The 12907-nt window shown below is 42.7% G+C and overlaps 1 protein-coding gene across 1 annotated transcript in view; it reads left to right on the top strand.

The window, feature by feature from the left end:
• Window positions 1-12907, top strand: part of TENM1 (teneurin transmembrane protein 1) — an 811134-nt gene that overhangs the window by 776341 nt on the left and 21886 nt on the right. Inside the window, exons 29-30 of the mRNA XM_045995540.1 lie at window positions 3765-3937; window positions 5096-5331. Coding sequence (XP_045851496.1) covers window positions 3765-3937; window positions 5096-5331 — 409 coding nt within the window. The remainder of the gene's footprint in view (window positions 1-3764; window positions 3938-5095; window positions 5332-12907) is intronic.

Below are 12907 nucleotides of genomic sequence, written 5' to 3'. Positions count from 1 at the left end.
TGCAAATATCACCCTACCCCCAACTAAACATTATGCTCCTCAAGGACAAGAATGAATTCTGAACTTCCTATATAAATGTTTTCTTTTCTCCAGTGGGGCATGTCTGCATGTACGCATGCACACAAACACACACAGACACAAATGCACGCAGCCTTTGAGGTGCTGAGCAAAACAATAGTTATACTCAATACTTCACCGATCAGTGTCCTGTGAGACCCTCATAGTGAAATTCTGTAAAATCAGGACAGGAAGGGACAATATGACGGCAAATTTCCTCTTACCACACCTGCTTCTAATGACTATGAAGGCAAGAGTCATTGCCTGATCACACAATTCACCAGCCAGAATTTGCAGGCCTGGTTAAGCGATTGCTACTCCCAGCCTTGGAAAGGAGGGGCTTGCTACCATGTTGTGGCCTGAGGGGATCAGTTGCAGCATATTGGCTTGTACTCTGCACCAAAGGATGCAGGCACCAAAGGGAAACACACAGCATAAGAGGTTTTGATTAAACTTGTATCTTTGACATTCAGTCTGGAAACATGCATTCCCCTGTGATGGAGAGAAAAAAAATTCAAGCAAGCCATAGGAAATCAAAGGCTCCCTTTATTTCTTCGCCACATTTGAGCAATCTTTCCCAAGTTGTGGGAATTACCAATGATGAGTATTTCTGCCTGTCACTCTTCCTTTAGAAATGACACCACAAAAGAGAGGTGGGCCTATATGTTTAGACCTAGGGCCATACAAAGGACAGAGACACGACACTGAAGATACCACCAAATGTGATCACTATGACTGACTGGCAGAATTGGGGTCTGTGAGTGTATTGGGTAAAGGGCTTTAGGGATATTTGGGGGGGTTCCCTTCGTTTTTATTAAGATATAATTGACACATTACATTGTAGAAGTTTAAGGTGTACAGCCTAATTACTTATATATAAGACTGAGAAATGATGACCAAAACAAGCTTAGTTAACATCCATCATCTCATAGATACAAAAATATATAGAGAGAAATGGTTTATTCCCTCTGATGAGAATTTTAGGGTCTACTCTCTTACCAAGTCTCCTATGTATGGTAGTACATCAGTGTTAGCTATAGTCATCATGTCACACATTACCTCCCCAGTACCCATTTCTCTTATAACTAGAACTTTGTGTCTTTTGACTACCTTCCTTCAACTCCCCCAGCCACCCCCCACCCCACCTCTGGTAACCACAAATCTGATCTTTTCTGAGTTTGGTATGTGTAGGGTTTTTTTGTCTTAGATCCTACAAGTGAGATCATACACTATTTGTCATCGTCTGACATATTTCCCTTAGCGTTATGCCCTCCAGGTAGAGTGCTTTGTTTATGATAGAGTTAAAGTTAAATACACACTTTCAAAAAGGATGTATGTCCAGCCACAGAAAGGAAATCAGGCACTATAACTTTCCAACTACCCAGCAACTGGGCTGACCCCCAAAACCGTTATCTCCCTCATCAAAAAGGATCATGCAGCTACCTCCCAACTAAATCTCTCCAGGAAATTACAGTCTTATCCAGGACTATAAATCTTTCCTTTCCAAATGTACTCCTGTCAATTTGGGAAGTGGGGATGGGAACAGAATATGTAGGAACATGGCTGTGCTCTTGGGAATCAGCTTTTAAATGTGTAATTGCAGACAAACAGCACCAGCGACTGAGCTTAAAAAGTGTTTGAAGGACGGGGTTTTAGGAAACCAGATTTATCCACAGGCCACTGCTAAGTTTCATTTGAATTTTTGGCCCTGGTACCTCTGCTCATAGATGGCTCAAAAGGCATCTGATCTTGTCATCTTGCCCTGAGGAGTGGACACAACCACTGCCTTCACCTTTAGATGAAATCTTGCATTAAAACAAGAGGCTATGTGGCTGAAAAAGAAAGAAACTGCCCCCAACCTGGAAAGCCCATTGGGAACTTGCATGCCTAGCATCTTAGGCCAGATTTCCTGAGGAATGAGGATGAGTGACCTTGCCAAGTTTAAAGGAAACCCCTTAGAAATCAGGAAAGGTAATCCAATGGGGCCGAGTTGCTGTTGGTGGATGTGAAACAGAGAGGAACTGCCAGCCGAGTCTAGGCTGTTGGGACCCCAGTCTCGCTGGTGAGGAAGGCAGCTTCCTTCTATCTGCTGCCTAGAAACACCTCCCTACAGGGAAAAGCAACTTGGTATCTTGGGGAAATTAAAGGTAGACATTGTTTTCCTCTCCTGGAAGGAAGACCAGGCAGACAAGGTTGAGGCTATGCTGGGCATTCCAGCCCTTCCACGGCCTTTTCTCATCAGGGCTCTGCATTTTGCAGCCAGAGACCCAGAACAGGCCATGGGCAAAGGGAATGAGCAGGGGCCTGGATTCTGCCATTAACCCCAGGCACAAACAGCACCCTTCAGCTTTTCCTTGATAATGAGGCCTGGGCTGCATAGCAGCAACACACCAACACCCATTTTGAAGAATACCCGCTTAAACAAAGGATGCCTCCGATTAAATAATTGGGCTTGGCATATCTGTGATATCAACTGACCTATTGGATTGTTTTCATTTGCATATGTGACTGTAGCCCCAAGTTCAGTTCTATCAGATAAAATCAGGTACAGCCCCTTTGCCAACGCTTACCAAACACTGGTCTGGGTTTTAAAACTTGAGCAACTACCCAGGCTGAGTTCTTTAAAACCTAGTGAACTAACACTAAATCACTATGCCATTTTGCGTAATTGTCAGAGGAGGAAGTAGTAGAGCTAGTTTCGCCTTTGTGTCCAGGCTGTATTCTGCTCACTTTGGGTAAAAAGAATATAATTGTTTAACATTTTAAAAGCAAATAAAAGTGCTTAAATATTTTGTAATTTGCAACTTGAAAAGAAAACAGTAATGGGTTTCCAAGTGCATGTCTTTACTTTTAATGAAGTGTTTATTTTTCATGGTTCTATTGACAATAAAAGAACAGCTCCACATCAAAAGCCTTCAGGGAAGCAGTTTCCATTTGGAGGACAGTGAGATTGCCAATCATTCTGATTTTTTTTTATAAAGTAAACTCACTAGACTATATTTCCGGATATAGGTTATTGCCTATTATCCCAGGTAATTATTTTTTTTTGTCTCTTACTCATACTGGCAAATTACAACACATTATGCACTATATTATAGAAAGATTTTTTTAAAAAAATTAACTGACACTGAGATCAGAGGGCTCCAGAATGTTTTAATGAACATGTTTCCATTATCCTCTGTGCTTGTTCATTTTGTTGGAAGAATGATTCATTCATTTCAAATTTGGCAACTTAAACAGCAGCAAATATAATTTTCCTATCACAATGCAAAATCAGTTTATTGCCCTTCCAGACGTTGGGGGCAGGTTGTGCCTCCCGTTCCTTTGCAAACAGCACCCTCTGCTGGTATTTGTTATCCATCACATCTAGTGGGATCGACCCAAATTGCAAAGGGAGGCCTCCCTGCAACATTACACACAGCAGGACATGATTCATAAATCAGTTTTCCACCCTGGTGATTCATTACCAGATATATTTTTTCTGTAAAACAGCACAGCTCAAGGAAGTCATCAAGAATTCAGAAGCTGCAAGAAATACCTTCGTTTGATTAATCATCTCTCTGACCTTTTTCTTCTTATTGAACAAGGTTAATAATACTTGTTATCACTCAAAGTTAAACTGTATTAGCTGCCAAGTGATTTTTATTTGCAAAGGCCTGTTATCACTGCCAAGAGGCTTCAAAGTTGGGATTTGTTACATTCCTCAGGTATGACCCCGAGGGACAGCTGACCAATGCAACGTTTCCCACCGGAGAGGTCAGCAGCTTCCACAGTGACCTGGAGAAGCTGACAAAAGTGGAACTAGATACTTCCAACCGTGAAAATGTCCTCATGTCAACCAACTTGACAGCAACTAGTACCATATATATTTTAAAACAAGGTAAGTATACTTCCCACTTCACCTGACCGTAAAGGTACTGTTCTTAATTTCTACCATCAAACCTCTGCCCACCGTTAATAAATAGAATTCACTCTGGCTGAGAAGATGGCTTCTTCTCCTTATTTTCCAGCTATGGGGGCTGAAACCCAAATAAAATCACACCGTTCACAAAGTTTACGTAGCAACATTGGACCACATGTCTATGGGAGCCGTGAGGTTCAATCCCTGCCAAATCTGCTCTCCCTTCAAGTCATTTCCCAGCACCCAGCTGTTTGTAAAGCTCTTTTAGGCTCTGATTGGGTTATATTAAAGAAATGAAGTCTGTGCCCCGTCTGAGATGAGCATTCTAAATCAATGCTGACGTGGGTGAATAACAGGGATGAATTGGGATGCATACCGAGGAAGAATATAAGTGAAACGAGAGAATTAAAGTCTCGTTCTAGTCAGTGAGAAGAGTATGAATGGAAAAAAAATGAAGGGGGGGGATCGAGGGAAGGAGAGGGAGAGAAGAACACAGAAAGGAAGGAAGGGAGGGATGGAGGGAGCGAAGGAAGGTTGCATTTGGAAGAAATGTCTCAGAGGCTGGAAGGACATGGACACAGAGAAATTGTTTTCTCTCTGCCCAGTCATTAAGGACTCTTGTTAGGTTGTGGAGCCAGACACAGAACTGCCCAGAGTTCAGGTTCACTCTAACAGGATGAGGAGCAACATTTTTCAGTGTAACCATTTTGCAGGGTGTGGCAACCATGCCGCGTCCCCAGGCATGGCATCCCCAGGATGCCAAGCTGAACTTCGGCCTCTTCTCCTTCTAGCTCCCAGCATATCAAACTGAGGAGGCCAACCCACCAAGTCAGAGAAGGATTTCATGAGGGAGTTCTTTAAAAATGAAAAAGACAAGCCAGAAACAGCCTCCAGTATTAGACAGGAATCTTTTATCCAAGAAACAAGATAGCCCAGCTATGCAAATAACAAGACACAAACGGACCTAGAGAGCATGCGGCTGTGAGAGTGGTGGTCTAGCCCAGAAGGCATTTGGGTCCGCAGCAACCCACCTGCTCATCCTTCCCCACACTTGCCTCCGGAATCTAAACTTGTCTCTCCTCTGCCTCCTGCGCTTCCCTTTTTTCCCCTCGTCCTGCTTTGCTCCTCTGCCTACAGAAAACACCCAGAGTACCTATCGAGTGAGTCCGGACGGCTCCCTACGTGTGACCTTTGCCAGCGGGATGGAGATCAGCCTCAGCTCAGAGCCCCACATCTTGGCCGGGGCAGTCAACCCCACCCTGGGCAAATGCAACATCTCCCTGCCCGGAGAGCACAATGCAAACCTCATCGAGTGGCGGCAGCGCAAGGAGCAAAACAAAGGCAACATTTCAGCTTTTGAAAGGAGACTGAGGGTAAGGCTTGACCAGATGCAAGATACAGAACTTCTGTTTTATGTTTGAAAACCACAAAGCTGCCCTAATCCAAAGTCCCATTGCAACTAAGCTTTTCTAGGTGACTGACTAGCTTATATGATATACTAATTCAAGAGAGGGTGCTAATGGCTGATAATGGTTCAGTATCCTTAAATGAACATTCTAATAGGAGCTTTCTTTGTCATTAGCCAGCTAAAGTGCTCTAATAGTAGCAATTTCAGGCACCAAGAAAGTCTGGGTGGAGAAATGTGTTGAGTCAGGAGGCCCTCCAGAATCCCTCACAGCATGCCTGGGAGATGTTACCGGGTTCACTACCTTGACCCAGCTCCCTGCTTTGGGAGTAGTTCATTCTTCGTGTGGAAAGACCAGGCAGGCGCACATGCAAGGATGCAAGACATAAGGCAACATTTGGACAAAGGCAAATTAAAAAGGAAAAGTCAGTGAGTGAATGATATCATTCCCGTGAATACATTACTAAAGGCCAGAAGGGTAAATGACCAGTACTGAGAGTGGACTAGTGGTGCTCTGAGAGCTGCCCAGAGGAAATTAAAGGTTTTGGGGAAGAGGGGGTTCAAGTCCTCACCAAGCACAATTCACTGCAGTTAGCCAGAGATCTCTGTCAAACCTGTCTTTCTGCAGCACACAAAGCCTACAATCACCGCAGCACTGTGTCTACCTGTCCCTTATTAAGCATTAACCAATGTTCGGATGATATGACCAACTTTCCAAATATAGGAACATTCAATATCAGCCCCAGAGCAACTGCCAGCTCGAGGGAAACAATCACTCACAATTGAGGCCAGGCCAGCTTTAAGCACCTGTGTCAAGCTGAGAGACCTGGGATGCTTGCATTTTCTCACTCACGGTACAAATTTGCTCGCAGTGAAAATGTGGTAACCTTTAGGCTGTGGAAATACAACGAGAGACAACCAACCAGTCCCAGCATGAAACAGTCCAACGAGTCCAAAGGCATGATATGGACAAAATAATGCATGACAGTACTCTTTTTCAATCATTTCTGTTGGTGGCCCATAGACACAGACTTCAGTGGCCTTCATAATGCCACTAAAAGTTGTCTACCTGTGCAAGTCAATTTGCATGTTTTGATTCTATCAGCAATCTCTATCAGAACATAGATGGGCCCACTGACGGGCCACTGAACTGAGAAGTAAAACCAGTGCACATAGTCACACACACCTCTCTGTGTGGGAGGCAATGAGGGTTTCTGTCAGAATTTTAGAAATGGGATCTCCTCGGTAGAGCCCAAATGGGGAAGTTAGTTGACCTGGCTTAAGAAATGCATTTATTGGGGCACCTAGGTGGCTCAGTCTGTTAAGCATCTGACTCTTGATCTCGGCTCAGGTCTCCGTCTCAGGGTTGTGAGTTCAAGCCCTGTATTAGGCTCCATGCTGCTTGTGGAGCCTACTTAATTAAAAAGAAGGAAAAGAAATGCCTTTATTTTCTTCATCTGTGAAATGAAAATATCACACTAGAGCAAATGGCTTATCAACCTCATGGATTCACCATAGAATAATTGTATCAAATAAATGATCTCTTAGTGCCTCCCCCAGTTTATAGCCTCAATAAAACATTACTAACCATATCATATACTATGTGCCTTTGGGTTTTCCCATTCTTTAGGATAACCCATCCTGTACTACGTGACTTTGGGATTTTCTACTTTCTAAGCTAACCCACCATTTTCTCCCTTCCATGTGCACAGATAATGGAGAAATGCTAAACTATAATTTATACCTCATATCCCAAAGTGTTCTTAATGTTGAAAAACTAATGGCCATAAAACATTTGGGGGATCTTTACTATAAGGAGTGAAGTGTTATTTAGTTAATTCTATTTATAATTGACTCATTTTTGGGGAGCCTGGATGGCTCAGTTGATTGGGCAACTGCGTTCAGCCTGGGTCATGATCCTGGAGTCCTGGGATGGAGTCCCGCATCAGGCTCCCTCCTCAGTTGGGAGTCTGCGTCTCCCTCTGACCCTCTCCCCTCTCCTGCTCTCTCCCTATCTCATTCTCTCTCTCTTTCTCTCAAATAAATAAATAAATAAATAAAAATACACAAAGAGAAAACAAAATTTTAAAAAAAGAATTGACCCATTCCCCTTCCTGTGGTATAGTTGAGCAGATTTGTGAAACAGGTTATAAAGGCAACAAATTCAGGACCATCTCTTCTATGTGACTTCCAGAGTACTTCCTGAGGTCGTGCGACAGAATGGAGCCCCTTCTCAGCTGAGTGGTGTTACCATGCATGTCCCTAGAAACCTAACAGCAATCCTCAATATGTTTAGTGCCTTAGAGTTAACAAAATGCTTTCACAGTCAGGATTTTATTCGATCACCACAATCAGTGCTCGCTTCAGCAGCACATATACTAAAATTGATCACCACAACCATCAATTGTTGTTATTCCCAACTTACAGATAAGGAGACTAAGGCCCAGAGAGGTTAAGTGATTTGCCCAAAGTCAAACAGCTATTAAGGATCAGAGTCAGCCCTCAAATGCAGGTCTTCACAGAGCGCAGCACTCTTTCCACTACATGATGCTGTGCTGCCTTGTTCCTTAAAATAATTAATCTATAAATCATTGCCCCACTCAGTGGAGCCACCTTGGCAAGGCCTGACTCCTCATTTCAATGCTGACAAAAAGAGACAAATAATCGACTCTAATGTACTGGCAAGTGTGGGTGGAACAGGACAACTGGCTGGCCTCCAGGCAGAGAAGGTGGGGAAGAGCCCACAGAAGGAAAGCTGTTTAACTGGCTGATTCTTACCTTCTCTCCCCATCCTTATGCACTTTGTTTACACTGATGCCTCAGTTTCCCCAGATTAGGGAAGTCTGATTTAATGGAGGGATATGCTCCCCTGACATAGGTGTGAACCTGATTTTGACAAGGCAAAATCCTTTTTCCCCGCTGAGTTTACTATTGCAGAGACGGTGCCCCTTCATTTCTGGTAGCTTTTCAAGGGGCAAGATGTAACGTTCTCTCTTCCTGGGCCAGATAGACAGGGACCCATTTGTAAGCATATGTGTAAAGAATAAGCCTCTCCTATGCCCTCAAGTACCTCAAGGCCTCGGACTGAATCATTTATCTCTCCTGGTGGAGCAGCCATTCCAGAACAAGGGCAGGGAGGGGTACCAGGGCTCTTGAGACAGAATCCCAGGTCCAGAGACTCCCACAACATAGAAACCCCTGCTGTACCATAGGAAATAGGACTCCTCTTTGAAAAACCAAAGTGTGATTGGGATTTTTAAATGTGCTTGAGCATCAGGTCATAAAACACTAATTGTTCAGGCACAAAATGACAGATTCATTTAAAGGCCCATTGGGTAAGATGATGGGCATTGCAAAAAGCTACCTATCACATCAACCCTAGATCTTCTAGCTCAAAGAAAACGCAGAGAAGGATAGATTTCTCTTGGAGATCAAGCAACAAGCGTTGCTCTTCTCCGATGACTGGTGGCGGTTTTGCACACAGGGTCCCCTTCAAGGTGAGCAAGGCAGACTGCTGAAAAACATGATGTTCTGCTCAGCCTGGGCAGGCAAGGGATTTGTTACCTCTGGGCTGTCCTTCACCAGCTCCATTAAGTGAAATAAGTCACACTAACATCCTGAGATTTCCTTTATTTTAAAAATCCATTTCCCCCCAACCTGAGGTGTGTCTGAATCATCTTCCTTGCAAAGTACTTTTACATCCATTCCATGTATCGGTGTCTGCTGCATCAGCCTGTCCCCATAAATGCATTTCCCCGGACAATGGCGAAATTAAAGATTAGATCACAGTGGAAGCCATTGGGAAAGAATTGGACACTCACCCACACCAAACCAGTTTAGGAACTTCACCCAGCTTGCACCTTGCCACCTCCACGGATAATAAAACCATTCTAGGAGATATAACCCGGCACTGGATCCCAGAGTTTTTCACAAGATTTCACAGACTGAAATGTGAGGTTACAGCAAAAGCCCTGCCCTGCAGCCTCCTTTATGAAAAGAAAAAAAAAAATCCAGAAAGCTTAGCACTTCAAACCAAAGTCATAAAATCAAGTAAGGTGATTATGTGTTTACAAGCAAAATGAAGCAAAGACTAATCTAAAACCTCACAATTGATTTTTGTCCCCTCTCCACTCAAAGATAACTGAGAACGGGGTAGATTGGTTTTTCAGCAAACATGTTTATACGTGATCTGAGCTCTGAAAGGGCAAACAAGCCCAGATACAACAAAGAGTCCCAGGCTGACAAATGATGGGGAATTGGGGAGGCAGCCAAAAGTGTTCTAGCATCTCCCTCCATTCTCAGAAAATGCCTTTGCTGACAGAGCACTCAGCTGCAGGCTGCTGGGAGTTGGAGTTCACATCTGCTTCACGCTATTTTAACTTCTTTCTCCCCAGGTTTGGCTGGAGGATTTATTTTGTGAAAATTTAGATAAGGAGGCTGCTTGCAGATAGATGAATCTATTTAAAAAATATATCTGTGTTTCTCAGCCCCAAGTAACAGTGGGTCTACCCCTAAGGAGTCACCAGGAGACAGGAGATTTCAGGCATCCAGGCAACTGGGCAGAGTTGGTTTTTCGGGGTCAGGAGATTCTTGGAATCATAGAAGCTACTCTATTTGTTAATCTTGAATCAACTCCACTAAGATAACTAGAAACAAAGTATTATTTCACATATTATTCCACATGCATATAAACATTAATGATTTGGTATAAAAAATTTCAAGTGTCTGTTGTTACAGTTACACAAATGAATTCACCAACAGGAAAGTATTTCAACAAGAGCAAATTAATATAATGCAAAAAGCATCCAAGGTAAATGATATGGCAGAAGTCAGGTGAGTGGAATGAACAAGATTTTGAGGAAGAACTGGTATGCCTATAATCTTGCACCACTTTTCCCATCTATGAAATGAGGGACATGGGCTGTGAATCTCCATCATTAGTAGCATTTTCACAACTGATCATAATTACAGCAGCTAACATTCACTGAGCTCTTACTATGTGTAATGCCATATGTTAACTCACTTAGTACTCATAATACTTTATCAGGTGGCTTCTATTGTTATCATTCTCATTTTAAAGATTAAGAGAGAGGCATAGAGACAGGGCACCTGGGTGGCTCAGTCGGTTAAGCGCCCAATGCTTGGTTTCAGCTCAGGTCATGATCTCAGGGTTGTGAGATTGAGCCCATGTCAAGCACCACACTGGACTCAGCTCTAGGCATGAAGCCTGCTTAAGAGTCTCTCTCTCCCTCTCCCTCTGCAACCTCCTCGAAAGAAAGAAAGAAAGAGAAAGAAAGGAAAGAAGGGAGAGAGGGAGGGAGGGAGGAAGAAAGGAAGGGAGAAAGAACGGAAGGAATGAAGGAAGGAAGGATGTAAGGAAGGAAGGAAGGAGGAGGTACAGACAGGTCACACACAGCTAGTATGTGGTGATAGCAGAATTTGAACCCAGTCAGGTCAACTCAATAGCCCATGTCCCCAGATCCCTACTGGCAGTAAGATTTTGTAGGCTGCAAGGTAAGGAGAATGTCTTGGCAGTAAAAAAAGAAAAGAGGTAAAAGGAAATTCCCGATGGGGTAATAGCAGCTGATGCTAACATGAAATACACGCCCTGTTCATTTATTGGCAAATCTGTGAAATAAAGGAAGCCTAAATTGGGTTTTTTCAACCTAATAATTATCAATAAAAAATAAAACCTGTAGCATCGTACTGATTGATTTCTAAAAATCAAGTACTAATTACCTTAAAACCATTGAGTGTAGAGTAGCATGTACTAATTTAAAATCAACTGGTACTTTTCTATCCATTCTCATGAATTCATGGAAATTAAATACAGTACATCTCCCAAACTGCGAAGTGATTTTTTGGCCCATCTCACTTACTCACCTTCTGACTTGTTCAGCAAAAGTTAACAGGTTAATTCAGTTGCACTTTGAGCTGAAATGCTAGACAGCATCCTTGAAAATTCAGCCTTCTCTTCTTTGTAGAAGAAATCATGGGGCACCTGGATGGCTCAGTCAGTTAGGTGGCCAGCTCTTGATTTCAGCTCAGGTCATCATCTCAGAGTCCTGAGATGGAGCCCTGAGTCAGCCTCTATGCTCAGCAGGGAGTCTGCTTGAGGATTTTTTTCTCTCTGCACCCCCCACCAGGCTCATGCCCAAGCACTCTTTCTGTGTCTAAAATAAATAAATAAATATTTAAAAAAAAGAATCAACTGCCATAATCATACTTTACTTAGAATTCAACACATTTTGTGTATGTGTTTTTATAGATATAATTATATATTTATATGATATAAAATTAAGATATATAAATATATTCAGTTGAGCCATAGCAAATTGCCCTTTTTGTAGGCCAAAATCAGCCAAATATCAGCAAGCAACTTAATATATTTTTATCCTACTAATTGAATGAGTATTGAACTGGAAGGGTTGAAAGGACTTTCTCTTAAGCAATTAAAACACAAATTCCTAGGAAGGAGAGACAAAGGCTCTGAGTGGAGACAAAGGGCAGTTTTCTTTGGAGATTCTGCCCATACCTACTCTTTCAAAGCACTTTGATTTCTGTTAGAAACACAACCTGTGGCTCCTTAGGGCACTTGCTTCCCTCTTTCTTTTCTGGTTCAAGTATGATCAAAAAGCAAGACTTTCTCCTTACTTCTCCTTAGCAAAGCTGAAAAAAAAATAGAAGGGAAACCAAAGGATGAGTTAAAGCATAGATACTTCCTCCCCCATGAAAAATTTTTACCAAATCCAGCTTTCTGATCGCAACATACATATGGATCATCAGTTGCCAAACTCAGAGGTTTGTTCAATGTGCAACCTGTCCGAAGAGACCCCTTTTAACTTGGGGCTATTACCAAATTTCACCCCTTTCTATGGCCCCTCTTTTCCAGCATGAGAATTGGTGTAGACTGTTTGGAGGAAGAATGTGTTGGGGCAAAAAAAAAAACAGTTTCCTTCTACCCTTCTAAGTTCTTTGGCTGGTGTCATAATTAAACTGACATAAAACAGATTAAGAGGAGAAAAACAGCGTAAGTTTAACAACATGTATACCTCCTGTGTACACGAGAGACCCAGGAAAACTGAGTAGATCCCCAAATAACTAAAGCCAATACCAATCTCCAATCTCCAATTGGATCTCCAATTGGATCTCCAATTAATCTCCAATTAAAGACAAAAGATGTTGGAGATGGGGAGTCAGTTACAGGAAGTTACCAGGAAAGTGACAATAAACAAAGATGCAGCTGTTGTGCTATTTTAAATCCTCACCTCCTAGTTGCTAAAAGTTTCTACAGATTTAGTGATTCCCCACTTTCTGGTACAGAGAGACACCCTTACAAATGGAAATTCCCTTATAAATGCAAATGGGTAACTTCACAGTTTTTCAAGAGCTTCTCCTGTGGCTGTTTCTTAAAAATAATCAGCCTAGGGGTGCCTGGGTGGCTAAGTGGGTTAAAACCTCTGCTTTCAGCTCAAGTCATGATCTCAGGGTCCTGGGATCGAGCCCCACGTTGGGCTCTCTACTCAGTGGGGAGCCTGCTTCCT

Source organism: Meles meles, chromosome X (genome assembly GCF_922984935.1).
Source record: "Meles meles chromosome X, mMelMel3.1 paternal haplotype, whole genome shotgun sequence".
Lineage (NCBI taxonomy): Eukaryota > Metazoa > Chordata > Mammalia > Carnivora > Mustelidae > Meles > Meles meles.
This window is presented reverse-complemented; position numbering and strand designations above follow the sequence as displayed.